The following is an 18,591-nucleotide window of genomic DNA, read 5'->3' as shown; positions in this document are numbered from 1 at the left end:
TCATCCCTGCTGCAGCCCTTCTGGGTGAGGCACCCACAAACATCCTGGCACGGGGAGCTGCTCTGGACACTGAGGTGTACACTCCCACATTTCTGCAGAGCGGCCTGTGCCTCACCTGCTCTCCGGGGTGTCCAGGAGGTGCTGGGTCCTTCACATGCATGGTGACAAACGCAGGTGGAAGGTGCCCGTCAGCGACTGCCTACATGTGCAGCCGTCCTTGGGGGTCACAGCCCTCCCGGGCAGTGACTCTCAGCTACAGAGTGCAAAATAAAAGTGACCTGAGGGTGTGCAAGGCTTACACATTTATTACAGTTAATGTGAGCTTTCTTTTAAAGGCTTCTGTGGCAGTGTTAGCAACAAATTCATAAAGCTTAATTTTTATACAAATAGTTTTATTACAAATTTGAATTTTTAAGAAATACACATGTAAAGAAATTACAGGAAAGGCCTTAGTAGTCTTGAAAAAGTTTCGGAGACTTTAGGTGAAACGTCATTTCAAGCATAGTGGTCCGAATCTGCCCTCCGGCACACGTGGCTCCCCGCTCCCGGAAGTGGCCCGCAAGTGCCTGAGCGGAAACGCCGACACTGGCTCCGCAGCACTCTCCCCACACCGGCCGCGAGTGGGGTGCTACTGCAAGGCAGGCCTGACCGTGGGTGCTTCTGAGGTCAAGTCTTTCAGTTTGTGGTTAGTGTTTAAAACCCTGAAAGTATTCAATAGAGTCAAAGCCATCAGCTCAAAGTGCACATTCCATTGGCCAGAGACACCGTGTGCACCAACCCAGGCTTGCTTTGGGCCACACATTATTTTGGTTTGGAAGTGGACAAGGAAAGCAGGTGTTTCACATTTGGTATCAGAGTGTTTGAAAATCTGTGTTAAAGGACAGCACAGTCTTTGCAAGAAGAGAACTAGGTAAGCTTTATTTGAACAGTGGAGTTACACTAGGATTCGACCTGCCTAATTGCTGACATCTATATAAATTACTAAAATATATATATATTTAATTTCTCACTACGTTTGGACCATCTTTATTCCACAGGAAAGTTGGGGCTTCTGCCGGAGGAGCTGCGTAGTACCACACAGAGCGGAGAGACACGAATTTGTGCTCGGGGGCTGGGAGGGACAGATGGTTCACGAGTCCGGCAGAGCGTTTGGAGCTTTGCTCTTACATCTCTGTGATTCGCACAGACCGGGGCCCTGGACTTGGGAACACTAGACATGCCCTAGAGACACTCGTATGGGGCAGAAAATTCCTCTATTACAATACGAGGCTGAGCACGGGCAGGCGGGCAGGCGGTGGCACCGCGCCCCTAGCACCTTGGCGCTCCGGCTTCACACATCAGTGCTCGAGTCGGAGCAGGGTTGGAATTCTATTCATCGCAAGTGCCATCTGGATGCCACTATGGGAAGCTTATCGTTGCCTTCTTCTCCTTCAGCAAGCACAGGCCAGTGAAGCGGGCGTGTTAGTTACGCACATTCCTATAAGGCACTTTACGGTTTCATACGGACAGTGAGGTACACAGGATATACTTCTAGGGTTCGTTGCTGTTAAACATAAAGGAGGAGCGGCGGCGGCGGAGGAGGAAGAGTAGCACCATTTGTGACGCGGCTGGGGCGGCCTCGCTATGTTCTTCGCATGCACACTTGGCAGCGGCTGACGTGGGTACGAAGCTCTCCGGCCTTCAAGGTGGACGGTGTGGGCTTCCTGCAAGGACAAGGGCTCTCAGCGCTGGCATCGGCCTCGCGCCAACCTGAGGACCACCCGGGACCGCGACCCACCCTCAGTGGCCTGAGCCACCAGCCTGGCTGCCCCTGCCCCTTGTGGGGAGCTTAACTTCTGTCTTCTCAGCTAGACTAGGGATCCCTGAGCAAGGAGGAGGCGCGGCCTTTTGCACCCACTCCACACCCCTGCGAGTGCTCGGTGAGCACCGTGGGGTGCTGCGCTGAGTAACAAGCCCTCCGAGATTAAGCAGACCTCCAGACACCTTTGGAACCTTGGGAGGACCGGTATGCACGGTCCGATCTGAGGCCAAAGAGCAGAAAAGACTTAGAGGTCTCCAATTTGTCTTCATCCTAGAGATCACCGTATTTGGGTGGCTAGAAAGGTGCCATCTGCACTAAAGCTGCTCCTATACAAATTCTGTTCAAAGTAAACTAGCCAACACGAATGCCTTCTCCGAAAACGGGGGTTCTTACTCTAACACCTTTCAAAATGCAAACTCCAGTAGCCCCAAATTATTTCAGTTGATGGGATTTTACCTAATTTTCTCTGAAAAGTTGCTTTACTTCATTGCTGTTGGTTCAAAATAATAATAGTAATAATCCCACTTTCTCTCTATTGGGCCTGTAGGCAAGCTGGGGTGACCCTGGGGACATCAGCGAGCCACTCTGGAGCTAAGAGTCACCTCTGTGGGGTGGATGTTGCGCACCCAGGAGCTACACACCAGCGACTGGCCGAGCCCCTGGCTGCATTCTAGAGAACTACAAGGGGCGGCTGCGGCACCTTGCTGGACAGAGATGGGGCCGTGGGGACACGGAGCCCTAACTCTCCACAGCGGGGGTTGGGCTCGCCTGGTGGGGGAGAGGCATACAAGGAACTGTCTGGCCGCGGGGGCACCTCCTGCACTGCTGCAGGATGTGTGGAGGGGCCCTTAGGTGCCCCTGCTCATGTGGAGGGATGGGACGGCTACACGCTGACACCTGCGAGGTCACCTGGGGACCCCCTGGGGACGGGTTTCAAGGTGAGGTGCTGACGACCGGGACAGAAGCAGCGGCCGTGCCGTCAGCGTCAGCACGTTGGTACCAGAGCTGTGCTACTTGCATAGATCGGAGGTGCCCTCGCTATGTGCACAGGGCTCCTGCAGCACACGGGACACTCAGCGCCCCAGCCGCCCTGGACACAGCGTGCTGCAGGCCCCAGGGGTAAAGAGACAGCACAGAAACCTGCTTCCGCTTGAAGACTTGGGTGGCTTTCATCACATTTAGGACATTCACCCACAACATGGAAACCGACCGCCTTTCTTGCCTGGTGCTTTGGGGAAGGGGTGGTGGAATGAAGCCTGTCACCTACGCTTGCCTTGAAAGTCCCTCGGCCCCGGACCCCGGAACAGACTCAGGAGTCCACCCCTCCAGCAGAGCAGCGGCCTGCAAGACTGTGAAACCGCGGGCGCAGAGGGGCCGGCGCCCCACTCACTTGAACATCTCGCTCCTCTCGACGGTGGCGAGCCAGAAGCTGTAAGCGTTGGCGTAGTAGTTGCAGGTGCCCCGGCCGTGACACTCGATGAAGGGCGCGCTCCTGAACTCCTCCAGACAGGACCCGGGGGACGCCAGGGCCTGGCCGGATCCCTCGGCGCCGGCGCTGGTGTGCTGTGAGCAAAGGGACCGTGAGCGGGGTCCCGCCCGGACCGTGCCATCCCCTGCACAGCCCAGTGCTCTGCCCTCGTGGGCCGCAGGGGACTCGCTGTCCCCAGACACCCTCCCAGCCCTGGCAGCCACAGTACCGCATGGGCACCAGGGCTCAGCCCACAGCTTCCCTTCCCCTGCCGAAGGAACACCAAGGCAAATGCCCCTGTGTGGGTCCAGGGTGAGGAGCTGGAAACTCAGGCCAACCCCGTTCTTACACACCCAGCACTAATCAGTAGTTTCCAGTGAAATAATAAAATACGTCAGATGAGCCCCTGAAGCAGGTACCATGTTTCTTGTTTGATTAGTTTCGGGGAAAGGAACTTCTGGGGGTCTAACCTCGGAGCAGCTGGGTTACACTGTGCACGGCAGGTTCTAAGTTCCAAGCTGGGAGCACCCTCCTCCAGTCACATATTGCAGCCAGTGCACCAGCCCTTTCTGCCTCTATCCTGAGCTTTCTGCTTTCCAGCTCTTGTGCTGGTAAGAGCCATGTCCCTACGAAGCTCTAGTCCTCTTCCCTGAGGGGCCTGGACCCTGCAGGAGCCATGCCTTGGGGGCAGCCTCTGGAAGACTCAGCGGGGCAAGCGCAAGGGCTGGTCCATGGGGGACTCACCATCACGAAGGAGTAGCCGATCCAGAGCGAGGACCACCCACTGGGGCACTGCGGGATCTGGATGGTCTGGCTGTGCACGGCCATCACCATGGCGGGCGCCTCGCACACCGCGCACCTGCGAGGAGGGCCGGGCTCAGCGGCGGGTGAGGACCCTTGGGTACAGTCGCCCTCGCCTGCTCCCTGACCCCACGACCACGGGGCCCACTGCCGCGCCCGGGCCTGGTGCTTCCTGCTGGCTGCCCGTGCGGGCAGGGCCCGGCGGAGGGGAAATGGGCAGCGGGCTGCAGAGCCGCCATGCTGAGAGCAGGCCGCAGGGCCCCTCTGTGGAGCCTCCTGGACAATGAGCACGTGGTTCAGGAACCAGGATTATGCTTAAAAAGAAAGCGGGGCTCCCACTTCTGAGTGCAGCAGAGCTCTAAGCTCCACGCGTGACTGAGTTCCCTGCAGGCGTGGTGAGCGGAGGCCGGCAGCCCCGACACCCTGGTCCCGACCCCTGGTCCCGGCCCCCGGCTTGGCCGTGAGTGCCGCCTGTCATGGAGCCACCCTGCCCAGGCCAGAATGCCCCCAGCTGGAAGGTGCTGGGGGCAGATCAGCGAGCCCAGCAGGAGGACGCTGCATTTAGAAAGTGCCAGCAGCCCAAGGACCGAATTCAAGTCACAGGAGAAGCAGCGCGGGTCGAGTAGTGTAAACGGGTTAACGATAATCCCACCTGGCCCCTCGGGAGGTGGGTGGGCAGCCCGCGCCCTGCGTGTTTCCTCCCTATCCACACCAACACACAGGAGCTAAAAGGTCTAGCTAAACCCCAGCCACTGAATGGGCTGCGTCTCTCTCCCGCCATCGGCCTCCCTGACAAGGCGGAAAGGCGGGGGACAGCACCCTCTGGTCTGTCCTAAGCTGCCCTGGTGTCCCGCCATCAGGGAAGGTGCCTCACAGGTGTGGACTGCTGCTGGTCTCTAAAGCCCTGGGCCTCATCCCCATGCTACTTATGAAGAAACAAAAGCCCAGCTAAGTGTCCAGGCCAGGCCAGGCCAGGCCAGACCAGATTCTTCTCCAGACCCCTGATTGGGGCCTCGTCACCATCCTGTCTGTGGACAGCCAGAGAAGGCGTGTGGGAGACACCATCGTCAGGACTGGGCAGCGCCCCCAGTCAGAATGATGGATCCTTCCAGTGTTTCTGAAATGAAGCTTTTGGACCAGAAATCCCTTGAGGAAGCCCCTGGAAGCCACCTGTGCTCCCAAGAGCCCACTGGAATGCCAAGGTTAAAGTGACCTTGGCCAGAGTCCTAGGGAATCAGAGTCACCGTTCGGCAGAGGAGCCATGGGCTGGGGACAGGAGCGGGGGTCCCTGGAGCAAAGTCTCAGCGGTTCCACTGCCAGGGACAGAGGACCTGGAGCGCAGAGCCCCGGGACCCTGGACTCAGAATCTTATCTGTGCCCAGGGACCAGGGTGTCTTGTGGCAAGGGACAAGCCTGCAAGAAGAGTGCGCTTCAGACCCGCGCCGCTCCCATCCTCCTGGCTGTCTGCACGCCAGGGCCCGTGTCTGCCACCGAGACAAAGCCAGCGCCAGTGTTATCAAGAAAGGAAAGAGGAAATGAATAAATGATAATTGTGCTCTACCTGTTGTCCAAGGAAAGCTAAAAGAGAAACCCGTAGAAGGTGTTAGTCAGGCAGCGTTCCCGCACGGTCTCTGCGAGCTCTGAACAGTGCCTCTCTGGAGGGCAACGAGTGACACTTCCCAGCGAAGGCCCTCAGTGCACTCTCTGGCAGCCCAAACCCGGGGATTCTAACGGACAAGGTCGCGCTGGGATTCTCCTTCCCAGGCCTTCCGGGTCCAGGGTCCTCACAGTCCAGCCCTGTCAGGAGGCTTGGTCTGTGGGGCCCAAGTCCTGCACTGCAGTCTGTCCCAGCAGGGTGCTCACGAAGCGAAGGGATGGGGTGCACGGAGCGCTGCTCCCCGCTTCCCATGGAGTGCAGGGCACTTCCGGGAACTCTCTTCACCCTTGAGCGCTGCTCAGGAGCCAGACCTGGCAACACATACCTGTCATCCCAGCACTCTGGGAGGCTGAGGCAGGAGGACCACAGTTTGAGCCCAACCTGGGCACCTTAGCAATTTAGGAAGATCCTGTCTCAAAATAAAAAAGGGGCTGCTATACAGAAGGATAAATCGGAGTCATTTGTAGGAAGATGGATGCAGCCTGAGACCAAAATATTAAGTAAAAAAAAAAAATCAGACACACAAATTTAAATGTTGCACGGTTTCTCTTATGTGAGAAACCCGAAGTATAAATGAAGACAAAATAAAAGACAGAGAATAGGAGACAGGGAGACGGAGCTTCTGCGATGGGAAGGGACCGAGAGATGGGGCAGGGGCATAAAGACGACAAAGATGTGCTGTGCACACGCATGACCCAGAACGGGCCGTCGTGTGCCGCAAAGGTGTGCCCATGAAAGGGGGCGTGGGTGTACTCTGCAAAGGCCCTGGGTTCACACTGAAACCCCAGCACCACACACATGCACGCACCCGCACACACACACACACACACACACGAAGCTGCCAGTGTCTTTGAAGCGAGCACAGGAATGCTCAGCGCGCCTTCCTCACGCCCACCTTCCCCAGGAACACGTTCCTGGCCGCTTGCTCCATCTACCCTTTGTCACCGTCGTTCATAAAAAGTAAAACTAGGGGCGGCTTCGTGGCGCAGTGCAAGTGCTCGTGTGCCACTTCCCTGCTCCTCCTGCGCACAGCCAACAAGGAGCCCTGAGGAGACGGGGCCCAGCACAGGACAGCCACGCACCTCGCCCGGGGCTCCAGCTCCGCCCTCCCTCCCCACTCCACACCTCGTTCGTGGACAAGCGCCCCATCAGGGACTCGCTCCTCAAACACTGGCATCCCCAGCGGATCCAGGGACCAAAACTGTGGGATTTGAGGGAGGAGAGCGTGGAAAAATCTCACGGCTGTGTAGACGCTGCAGTGTAAAGCGAACCCACATAATGTCCACGGACAGGCCCAGAGGCACGCAGCACACGCACCGGGGAGCACAGCGTCATGCCTTGGTGCTGGGGCACCCGACACCCGTCGGGATGGCTGCGACTGAAAACACGGGGTGATCAGCGCTGGCGAGGCAGCACCAGAGCCCTGTGCTCTGTGGGCGGGGACGGTGCAGCCGCTGCAGAGAGCAGCCATGGAGTCTCACAAAAAAAAGAGAAGCAGAATTCCTGGAAGACTCGGCACTGCCACCGCTGGCCACAGGCGGGAATGCAGGGCCGGGGCTGCACACCCAGATCCGGCAGCATCCGTCACAAACACCACCGCACGGAGGGAACGCATAGCCAGGCGAGGGGACCCAGGGAGTGTGGCACACGCACGTCCCGGGGCATCACTCTGGGGGCAGTGGGAGAGGAAGGGACAGCACACCCCACACCCCGGATGAGCCCGGAGGACATTAACGAGGGAAGCGAGCCGTGACAGCACAGGGCCTGCGCAACTCCGTCCACAGGACACCCCGTGGTGCGCCCCAGACGCACGAAGCGGAGCGTGGGGGCCGAGCGGGGTGGGCAGGGCGTGCGTTTCCCACGCAGCAGGGGAGCTGGGCTGCGCTCAGTGTGGGTGTGCACATCAGCGTGGCCCAGTGGAACATCCTGGAGCCCGGGATCACACCGGGGTACTCTACCGCTGAACTTGCTCCAAGCTCCCCTTCTTTATTTTTGATTTTGAGACAGGCTCTCACTAAGTTGTTCAGGCAGCACCCGAATTTGTGACCCTCAGGCCTCAGCCTCCCAAAGTGCTGGGATTGTAGGCGTGTACCACATGGCAGGCTTATGTTAGTTACACAGTCATGTCTCACCACGAGAAATCATTCGCCTTTAGAAAATTTATAGGAGCGAGAGTGATCCCCTCCCCACAAAAAACATCTTCAGAGGCTTTTTATGTAGCTTGTGATAAAAAGGAAGGAAGGAAGGGAAGGAGGGAGGGAGGGAGGAAGGGAGGAGAGGAAAAAGGAAGAGAAGGCAGGAAAGAGACGCTGAGAGGCGCTGTCCTGTCCAAGGGTGTGCAGAAGAATCCCGCAGTGCCCCTCACAGCGACCACCACACAAACGTGAGTCCAGCCACTGTGGTGGTTTGTGCCTGTAACCCCAGCGAAGAAAGGGATGTTTTTAAATCTCCGATGGTGGTGTTACTATAACTGTTTGAAAGAGAGTGAGGTTACACCAATTTTTTTTTTTTTTTTTTTTTTTTTTTTTTGCCTTTTTGAGACAGGGTCTCACTATGCAGTTCTGGCCGGCCTTGAGCGCACTTTGCAGCCCAGGCTGGCCTCGAACTCACAGCAATCCTCCTGCCTCAGCGCTGGGGCAAACCACTCTTACGGGTACTTTCTATAAAACTCTGCAATCACAATTAGAAAAGTACTGGCCATGCCCTGAAGTACGGGCAATGTCTGGAGGACAGCACGGAAAGACAAACTCCAGTGGTCGTGTGTCAGACCACGAGGGGCTCCCGGCCGACGAGGCGCCTGCCGCGCTCACCTGCTGATGAAGGGCCGGATGTTCTCCCCGGAGATGGGCGCCATGGACATGGGCATGGGCTCGGGCGTGGACAGCCAGTAGGAGTAGTCGTTGCGGGACGCGAAGTTGCAGACGTTGTTGATGTTGCAGAAGAGGAAGGGCATGGTGCTGAACTTGCGCAGGCAGCTGCCGGCCGTGCCTGCGGGGACAGAGACGCTGGCTCAGGACCCGCCGGCGCCTGTGTCGGGCGGACGTCACGCGGCCGACAATCACAGGCACACGGTGAAGCCGTGACCACGGAGACGGAATGAAGATTCGAGACTATTCCCGCCGGCGAGGGCGCACAGGCACCGCCCGTGGGCGTTCCTTCACAGCTCAAGTGAACAGGCCAGGGGCACACTGGAAAGAACTACGCGGGGCCGTTTGATCAGAGGGAGACCTTCGCCGAGGGCCGAGTCCAGAGGGAAGGTGAGCACGGCTTTGCTCTGCTTTTTTTGTCCTCTTTTTTTTTTTTTTTTTTTTGAGTGAAGAGAAATTACCTTGGGCTATATGTAAAAGATGTAATAGAGTTAATGTGGTCTCAAAACTTCCTTCTAAAACATATTTTTCATTGTAACACTTTTTTAAAAAGAGGGCCAAAAAAAGGTTGGTCACTGGGTGGACCCAAGGTGATGACACCGGGCGCGGTGGCCGATCCCACCTCAATCGGTGACACTAACGGGGACTTGGTGGAGCGTCTGGGGCAGACGAAGGACAGCTGTGCGGCTGCCCACGGACCTAAGCTAGTGGAGGGGCGGGGAGAGGAACACGCAGGCACGCCCGCCTCCCCGCTCGGCAGACACAGTGCAGGCTGTCACGCACACTCTCGGACCCAGGCCCACTTCGCAACTGGCGGGTGAGCTCAAAACTCTGCCAAGGTTGGGCACTGTCAAGCGAGGGCTTTCGCTTTCCCGGCTTCCTGTGAGCGGGCGAGCGGCTGCTGAACAGATGATCCCTTTAATCAGGACGGAGGAGGGAAACAGGCCGAGCTCTCTCCCCCAGGCCGCTGTCCCCAGTTACGCCAGGCACTGCCCCCAAGTGGCCCGAGGCGATGTCTCACCCAAGTCCTGGCCGTGGGCCCGCTCGTTGCCCTGTACGTAGAGCAGCGAGTAGCCGTGGTAGAGGATCTTGGTCCCAGGCGGACACAGCGGGTCTTCTGTCGTCTGGCTGTGCCTGGTCACCAGGAAGCCGTGGTCCACAGACGGGGTGCCAGGGGGCCCCATGGATCCAGGCAGCCCGTCAGGCCCTGGGGGGCCCGGGAACCCTCTGGGACCTGCGGGAGAGAAGGCGAATGGGTTTCCCTCATTGCAGCCGGTTCTCGGGGAAGCCTCCAAAGCCACTGTCTCAGAGGAGCTTTTAGTATTTTGATTTCCTCAAAATGTCTCGTCTTTTTCACACCACAGAAAAAGTCCTGGGAACACGCACCCACATGCTCTCACACACACACACACACACACACACACACACACACACACAAAGCCCCGCCCCGGCCTTCTGTGCCGCCGCAGCCGGCTCCGCAGCCACACCACCTGGCCCAGCGTCACTCGGGACATCGAGTGCGAGGAGAGAAGACGGCTGTGGAAACGAACACCTGAGTAATCATGCTCGCTGACTTTGCACCACGCTCTCCCTCGTCTGCGATGAAGAAGGAGCTTGCAGCTGCAGCCCACGTGACTGTCAGAGAGCCATGCAGGGCCACGCGGGGCCACTGCCGCGGCCACCTTTCAACACCACCATCAGCAGCTTCCGCTACACGGAAACTACAGCCCTTTCTGTGCTTGTCTAGAATCCCGCTTCTCCTCTTGCTCACAGGACGGCGATTGAACCTGGGACCTTCCGCTGAGCTGCATCCCAAGCTCCTTTCTTATTTTGCATTTAAGACTGGGTCTCAAGTTGCTCAGACTGAGCTTGAGCTTGCCATCCTCCCGCCTCAGCCTCCTAGAGTGCTGTCATTATAGACCTGCACCACCAGAGTCCATTTCTCCTAAGACACAGACTTCCCTGGGAACCTTTCGAGGAATATTTTTACTCTGCCGTGAGTGCCCCATGCCTGGGTCTGCCACTTCCGATCCAAAGACACAGGAGAAGCTACAGAAAGGGAGGCCCCAGCAACCTACCGGGTGGCCCGAAGGGACCTGTCTCTCCTTTCTGGCCAGGGGCACCGTCATAGCCGGGGTTGCCAGGAGGCCCAGGGACACCCGCCGAGCCGGTCACACCTGCAGCATGGGAGAGAGAGCTCATGGTCTGGGCCTGGGTGGCGGTGAGCTGTCTCTCTTACTTCTTTGGAGTCACTTTTAGTCTTACGTGGGGACAGGCACGAGGCCTTGGCACACCCATGGCTGCTTCCCGCAGAGCCTGGAAGCTTCAGCAGCCGCTGTCACTGACGTGAGCCTGCGTGTGTATAAGCGTGTGCATGCTGCTGCTCGGCAACAGAGCTGAAATGGCCATGTGGGGGCCACCCTCGTGTCTCCGGGTTTAGACAAGGGACACGCTGACTCGGCAGTTAGGTTCTGGTCTCCGGGCATGCGCTTCACACGCGGGTAGCTGCAGGGTAGCTTTGCGCGGTGCCGACTTTCACTCCTATACTTCCCCACCTCTTTCCAGCCACCCTGAGGTGGGAGCAGCTCCGCTCGATCCCAGGAAGGCGGTAGGCAGGGTTCCCCGGGGCTCGGGGACTGCAGGGGCAGCCGTGTCTCTACCTGGGCTCCGCCCGGCTGCTCTGACAGCAGGGGCAGGTACCCCCCCCCAGACCTGTGCTCCACCCTCCTCCTCCCTGTGGGAGACACTGCAGTGTGCATGGCCCCTGCTTTCCTGACTGAATGTAGATATGCAGGTGTGTGTGCCTCTAGCTTGTCCGCATTTTCTCGTGGCTTTTTGTAGGTCCCTTTCCAGCTCCACCTGGTTCTCAAGCACCCTGAAGGAGTCACTTTCGAACATATGTGGATGATGACGACCCAAGGACTCTGACTGCAGACCTGGAGAAGGAGACCCCACCCCGCCCCACTCCCTGGCACTGGCACCAGAGCCTCACCTTGCTGGCCTTTGGGTCCTGGAGGTCCCTGGAGCCCTTTCAGACCTGGGGGGCCCTCGGGACCAGGAAGCCCTGGCTCGCCTTTGATGACGTCGTAAGGACCTGGAGGGCCGGGGGGACCTGGCAGACCTGCAGGGATGAGAAGTGGTTGGTCAGTTCCACGGTCCACAGCAGGGACAGGCATCCAGAGGGAGGCAGTCCCACGGCCACGTGTCCCCACGGAAAATCACTACCAAACAGAGGCCTCAGACCCTGGCAACGCGTGCGTCCATCGGCACAGCTTTCTCGAGCAGCCCGCATCCTGAACTACCAGGGCTGGAAGACACCGAGCCTGCCGGTGGGACTGCCCACGCCCTTCCCACTGCACCAGCTCCCGGTTCTCTTCCCTGAACTCGCTTCTGAGACTTACACGGCCCCAGAGCAGTGGTGATGAGCCCGTGGCACACGTGTCACCGCGGGCACACACAGCCCTCTCCGTCGGCACACAAGCCAGGTCTCCCCAGCCAAGGTCTGACAAATTATCAGCGTGCATGCGACAGCAAAGATCACATTAATTGTGCAGAAGCACGCCGAATGCAAACTTTTAGCTTTTAGCAAAAAGCTGTTTGTACCATTGAAAGCTCTGATAGTGCACTTTTCTTTTAGGATAAAAGATGCTAATGCACGCGTTGTCTTTTCCACTCTAAAACCTCAGTGTTCAGGTTTAATTGCAGCGCTGGCACTTTGGGATAAATAAATGGGTTTGGGCTGCAGTTTGAGCACTTGGTCTCTAAAAGGTTCGCCATTGACGTCCTAGAGCGATACAGTCCTCCCGGCAGAAAGTGAAAAGGACAAAGGCTCAGCTCAAGCTGTTTCTTTCCAGGCGGCATTTGAAGCCACCTCCCCCTGACACCCGGGCGGGAGAGGCAGCTCTGTCCTCTCCAGGAAGAGTGCAGTCTGACACTCAGGAGACCTCTCCTGCTACAGCCGGAAGCCACCGGCTGCCTCTAATGTGACAGCGACTCGGGGTCCGCAGCCCGTTAGGGTGCAGCCCCTCCCTTGCGCTCTCCCGGTCCCACAGTGAACCAACCTGCCTTCCAGAGCAACAGTGATCCTAACATGCTGCAAAGCATCTCTAATCAGCTGCTAATGACCTTCTGGTCACTTCACACATGCAAAACCACCCCTCACTCTGTGAGTTCCCTGTCCCCAAATCACCAGGGAGGTCCCACGAGGTAACAAATCTCCTACCTTTAGCACCGGGGACACCTTGATCACCCTGATCGCCTTTCAATCCCTGGATACCAGGAAGACCTTTCTGACCTGGACAGGAGGAGAACATTGTGTTTGCACAGAGCTTCCCACGCTTTGTGAACATGTGTGCATATGTGTGCACACACATGAATATACACAAGCATGTATACGCACACACGATATACATTATGCACATAGTACAGGCCTGCATACACGCAGACACATGCATGTGGGTGAATACATTCATATACACACAGTGAACATGTTTTTAACCCAGGGAGAAAAGCGCAGACATCTGACAAAACTGTTCTTTCTGGAACCCAGAAAGTATACTTTTCCAAGCAGGTAACAAACTACAGTGGGCACACAGAGCAGAAGTGTAAGTGACACTGATTGTGGTCATTTGATTACACCTTTCTCCAAACAGACTAAATAGACCTGCAGGACAACAGCTTGCTTTATTCACCTTTCTATTTGATTCGGAAGTAAAAATTACAATGCCTACAACCTGGCACGCCCCTAATGAATGTTTGTTTAATATACTAATAAATTAAGTAATGGCCCCTATTCATGACTTATTGGGGTGCAAATGATTGAGGTGTATGTGATCCACTAATTCTCAGTAAGGAAATCAGAACATCATGAACATTCTCTGGCTGTGCAGGTAGGCTGCTGTGAAGAGAGGGCCATGTCCCAGTGCCATTGGGCCTGTGTATGGACAAGGGGTGGGGTGGTCAGGGAGCCCTCCAACCGCACCCCATCACAGCAAGACTGCACAGCTCCTGTCTTACCTTGGAATCCTGGAACTCCTGGCAGCCCCATATCACCCTTAGAGCCTGTGATTCCAGGAGAGCCACCAATACCCTAGACAGGCAGAGAGTAGGACTGCTCAGAGACCTTCAACAGTATCTTGAGCGACCTGTAGCAAGGAAGCTGAGAAAGCCCCTCCACATCCTGCACAGTACATCTGGGAAAGACGGTGCCTTCTGGTTCCTTGAATGGGTAACGAAAATGATTAAAATCTCTGTGCGTGTGTAAACTAGGAAACTGGAAATTCCAACAATTTGTTTTATCCTGGGCTTCCCCTTTGCTTGTCCAGCCACATGGGAAAGAAGCAGTGAAAATCTTGTTCCTGCTGTCCCCACAGCACAGCACGATGACATGTACACAGTCGAAGCTCCACAGACACTTGTCATCATCAACACCATCCACCTTTCGTCCCCCCGAACACGCAAGCACAGTGACTGCTCTCTAGAACTGGCTTCATGTCTTATCTGAAGCCTGATTTTAATTATGTAAAAAAGATTTTAAAAAACACTAAAGAAAGATTGTTTTATCTCAGTATGTACCAATGTTCACGCACTGAAGAATTTTAGTTTATTTTCTTCTATTTCAGTAGAATTGTTCCTTTCTGTAGGCATGGGTAGCATTGTAAAATGTTGCATTATTTCTTAAATAGGTTCGTTTCATTCAATCCTCAGTACCACAAAAAAAGGATTTGTTTCTTTGACTTACCTTATTTTAAAAAGTATCATAACCAAAATAACAATCACAAGTATATATATTTGGAAAATCACACACATATTTATATACGCCTATGTACATACAGACAGACAGACACTGACTAGCGCTAGGAACGGGGTAGGTATTTCTATATTACTGAGGAAGAATAGAATATATTAATAACTGACAGCTATATTTACATCACAGGAAAACTATAATATGGCAATAAAGAACCTAAGACCCATTCCCTCTGTGACTTAGGGCTATGCACACCGCTTGTAGGTGCCAAGTAGGTAAAAGTGATTATTGCTACTCCATGCAGCCTCCTCTGCGTAACTCCTCAGGACACTGCAGAGCTTCCAAAAGTCATAAAACCCCACTTGTTCTTCAATGCGTGGCCAGCTGAGCTGAGCTGCTGTTTCTCCCTGGAGAAAGAGCCTGGTACTCCTAAGCACACCCTTGTGACACTTAGCTACAGGGAGGACCTGTACTGACTTAGAGCTGAATCCACGGTTCCTTCCTCCCGGCACAGCCACTGTTTCGGGGGTGGGGCAGAACTCTCCTCACACATCCTGGACATCAGTGAGGCATGGGGCACAAAGGCTTAGCCACAGAGGTGGCTCAGCTGAGAACCAAATGCAAGGCCTCCACCTAAGAGAACTGCAGGAGGCCACAGCCAGACAACAGCACACACACAAACCTGCTCCTGGTGACTTGTGAGGCCCTGAGCTGTGTCCCTGAGGCCTTTCTGGGTTACCTGGAGATGTCACTGTTCCCCTGCAGTCTCCAGGACGGCTGTCACCAGTTATGGGACACAGCTGCGCTCACTGCTGGTTGGCATTTTGGACCAAGCTTGTAAGTGGCTTGTAAAACCTAGCATCAACTCTAAATTGCATCACTATAACACTTGCTTCCTAATGATTCTTGCAAATAAATCATCATTTATTGTCATAGAGTTACCTGCTCTGCTGTCAATAAAAACACTGTTGCTGGCAAGAGAGGAGCTGATTTGGGGCTGCAGAGGATCACACACGTGTGTACATCCACATATACACACACACACACACACACACACTCATGCACATATGCACAAAGACACACACATCTGTGACCAGAAAAGGCTCCTTTCCAAGAAAACCCCACAGCCTCGTAACTCACCGGCAGGCCCTGGAATCCTGGGTCTCCCTTGGGCCCCGGAACGCCGGGCGCTCCTGGCCAGCCTGGATTCCCTTTCTCCCCTTTCCGTCCATCCAGCCCGGGGAGCCCTGCAGGCCCCATGGGTCCCGGAAGCCCTAAGAGGAGAGACGAAAACCACAGGTTTAAGGCAGGCAGGTGCTGTTTTGTATACCAGTCGCCAGGCTGTGGTGCTGCCGGTAGCAGTGCCTGGCCGTCCCTAACCCCAGCATCACTGTGTGGGTGTCACTGTGTAGCACGAACCGTTATGAGATCGAGGCAGGCCCTAGGACCAGAGGATGCCGGTGTGAACACCTGTCCGCCCAAGGTCACGGTGCCCAGACCTGTGGCGCCATCTACCGCAGCCAAGGTCAAGGCGGGAGCACCCGCCAGTGGTGTCGGGAGACGAACAGCACAGGACGTCCGTGCAGTCTTTCTCCACCATGTCCTCTCTTGCATCCCCCTCATCAGGGAGCTTGAGAGACCAGAGAAACTTTGACCTGAAAGACCAAAGCCACTTCGAGCTCTCAGACTTTGTGCTGCATCTCCGCTCAGGAGCAAAGACCCCACTCCTGTCCTTCACCTAGTGTCCAGGCCCCAGCACCCACGCCTGGTGCAATGCCCTTACCTGGAATGCCAGGCTGTCCCTGCGGTCCTCGGTCTCCCTTGGGGCCCTCCACGGCGCGGCCGGGAGCACCAGGTATGCCCGGCTGTCCTTGGGGTCCAGGAGGACCCATGAATCCTTGTTCGCCTTTGAGTCCAGGAATTCCGGGACTCCCAGCCAGTCCGGGGAAACCCACTTCGCCCTTTGAACCTAGAAAACAACGCCAGTGTGAGGTCACAGAGAGACCAGCACAGCAGAGCCCGCAGCACACTTGCGGTCCTCCCGGCACCTCTCAGAGAAGCTTCTCGGGGCGCCAGGAGCAAAAACGAGCACACAGGGCTCCACCAGGGCCATGGCCTGGGGAAAAGCAGGACCTAGCTGTCTCTCCTTATGCACCTAAAAAGAAGCGCTCTACAGCGAAGTGGAGGGAGCTAGGGAGCGTCTGGAAGCCTGCAGGCAACGCCCTGCTAGGATGAAGGCTGTCACCCAGCAGGGAAAGGAGTGGGAGCTACACCCCGGGCTGCAGAATGGGACTGGCCCTGCGAAGGAGCGGCCTGCTGAAACAAGGGGCAGGGCGAGCCACGCACATTTAGCCGTGGGAAAGAACCCGGGCTAAGAGTCCAATCTGTACGAGCCTGTAGGACAGGCAAGGGAGTCCACACTCCAGAAAGTGCATGGGCAGCTGCATGGGGTGCCACAGCATCCTGCACGCACAGATGCAATGCTACCCCCAATGCATGTTTCCGTGTGTGCACATGTCAAAACTCTTCAAACGGCACACTTGACATACATGCACTTTATTGTGTGCCAATAAATAAAAACAGCTCCAAAACTTGAAAAAATATGCACGTTCAATTTTAAACATATTACCTAGAATCTGCCAATAAAAATGCGAACGGCATCTGGCCTGTGCCAGTTCTCACGGTCTGCACCCCTTCCACATCCATGTGAGGACTCTGCAGACCTACCCAGGCCCCGAACGGTGTCACCCTCTGCACCAGTACCCAAGTCCCCAGCTGCAGCCTGGCCGAGAAGCCCAGGGCCGGGTACCAGGACAGCGCCCATTCTGTGTGTGCGAGGGACCCAGGTCACGCGGCAGCGAGGCGGAGCTCGCTGGGAACACGTTACCTTTGTCTCCTTTGGTCCCTGGGAACCCCGGGAAGCCTCGTCCGGGTAGACCTGTGAGGCAGAAAGCACCAGTTCTCATTAGCCCAGCAGGGTCTGCAGAGGCCGTGGAAGGCAGGATCGGCTCTGTTCTGAGACGCAAGTCCTTTGTGGGATCCACAGAAGTCAGTTCCAGGTCACGTGGGAGCAGGACCACGCTCCCACGCACCGCGGCTGCGAGGCCCCAGCCCTTCCCCTGGCTGCTCCTCACTCAGTGCTTTTCCCTGAGCCCCTTCCGGGCAGCGCCGCTCGGCGGGCACTTAGTAGAAACGACCTGTGCCTGATAGTCACTTCTTCCACTGTCTGGAGACAAACGCAGGGGCCACTCGTGGGTGAGCATCCAGCTCGCCAACCTTCTCAAAGGAGCTGAGACAGCCAGAGACCCCGGGCCACGGACATGGGGACGCAAACGTGGGCACTGGGCTCAAGGCGGTGATGTGGTTGGGAGTGCGAACAAACAGTTCTTACAGGAGGGATGGACACGGACCAGCACGGGCCTCAACACGCGCGCAGGAGCCCGGGCAGAGGCGGCCACACTGGGTGCACGCAGCCCCGCACCCCTCCCGTCTCCCCGGCCCGGAGCAGCCTGCGTGGTCAGGGCTCCCCTGCGTGACACGAGCACCGCTGCACGTGAGGCTGCACGTGAGACTGCCACCGTCACAGTGCAGGAGCAGCTGGGGGCTGACAACAGTCCCAGGAAGGTCCCAAACCGGGCAGCGCTGGGTGGGGCAGGAGCTTGGTTTCCGTCTTGTGTTGCTAGGCCACAGCAGGTACAAGGCGGGCGGACAGGGACGGCGTCTGGCCTGGGGACGGGCCACACGGAATGATGCAAGTCCGGCCTTCCCAAGGGGACAGACTAGGGCTGGACATACCTGGCTCGCCCTTCTCCCCTGCTGACCCCGGGATGCCATCGCTGCCAGGCTCGCCCTTCTGGCCGGCTGGGCCCGTGAGGCCGGGTGTCCCAGGGAGACCTCGGGGAGAAAGCCACAGTCACGCACCTGCTCTCCAGGGGCGATGTCCTTTCCCAGCCTTTTAAAGAGGCTCTCCCCGCCCAGCTCTGCCCGCGTCCCTGGGATCGGTCCTGATGCCCTCAGAGACACCCCAACCCTGTGCTGTTAGCAGCACCTCAAACCCAGCCCTGCAAGCCAGAGAAGGGAAGAAGCTAGACTCAGTGCAGAGCAAGCTGGGAGGGCCAGGGCAGGCCCCTAACTCGGGGCAGGGGGCCTTGGAAAGAGCCCCCAGCCTGGCCTCAGTTTGTTCATCTGAAAAGTGGGCTGCAGAGGCAGCCTGCACCAGAGGGTCCGGGTGGCTGGGCCCCTCCCCGGGGA

General features: G+C 56.8%; 1 protein-coding gene across 1 annotated transcript in view; it reads right to left on the bottom strand.

Annotated features, from left to right (window-relative positions):
* Positions 1 to 371: 371 nt before the first annotated feature.
* Positions 372 to 18,591, bottom strand: part of Col4a1 (collagen, type IV, alpha 1) — a 131,132-nt gene continuing 112,912 nt past the window's right edge. The window contains exons 46-58 of the mRNA XM_013516808.1: positions 18,136 to 18,234; positions 17,228 to 17,278; positions 16,124 to 16,309; positions 15,481 to 15,614; positions 13,611 to 13,683; positions 12,817 to 12,888; positions 11,587 to 11,715; positions 10,673 to 10,771; positions 9,616 to 9,828; positions 8,538 to 8,715; positions 4,014 to 4,128; positions 3,192 to 3,364; positions 372 to 1,703 (exon numbers count right to left, since the gene is read on the bottom strand). Of these exons, the coding sequence (XP_013372262.1) occupies positions 1,622 to 1,703; positions 3,192 to 3,364; positions 4,014 to 4,128; positions 8,538 to 8,715; positions 9,616 to 9,828; positions 10,673 to 10,771; positions 11,587 to 11,715; positions 12,817 to 12,888; positions 13,611 to 13,683; positions 15,481 to 15,614; positions 16,124 to 16,309; positions 17,228 to 17,278; positions 18,136 to 18,234 (1,604 nt within the window). The 3' untranslated portion in view covers positions 372 to 1,621. The remainder of the gene's footprint in view (positions 1,704 to 3,191; positions 3,365 to 4,013; positions 4,129 to 8,537; positions 8,716 to 9,615; positions 9,829 to 10,672; positions 10,772 to 11,586; positions 11,716 to 12,816; positions 12,889 to 13,610; positions 13,684 to 15,480; positions 15,615 to 16,123; positions 16,310 to 17,227; positions 17,279 to 18,135; positions 18,235 to 18,591) is intronic.

Source organism: Chinchilla lanigera, unplaced genomic scaffold (genome assembly GCF_000276665.1).
Source record: "Chinchilla lanigera isolate Chin_1 unplaced genomic scaffold, ChiLan1.0 scaffold00003, whole genome shotgun sequence".
Classification (NCBI taxonomy): Eukaryota; Metazoa; Chordata; class Mammalia; order Rodentia; family Chinchillidae; genus Chinchilla; species Chinchilla lanigera.
The sequence above is the reverse complement of the archived record's forward strand: the minus strand, read 5'-3'. Positions and strand labels throughout refer to the sequence as shown.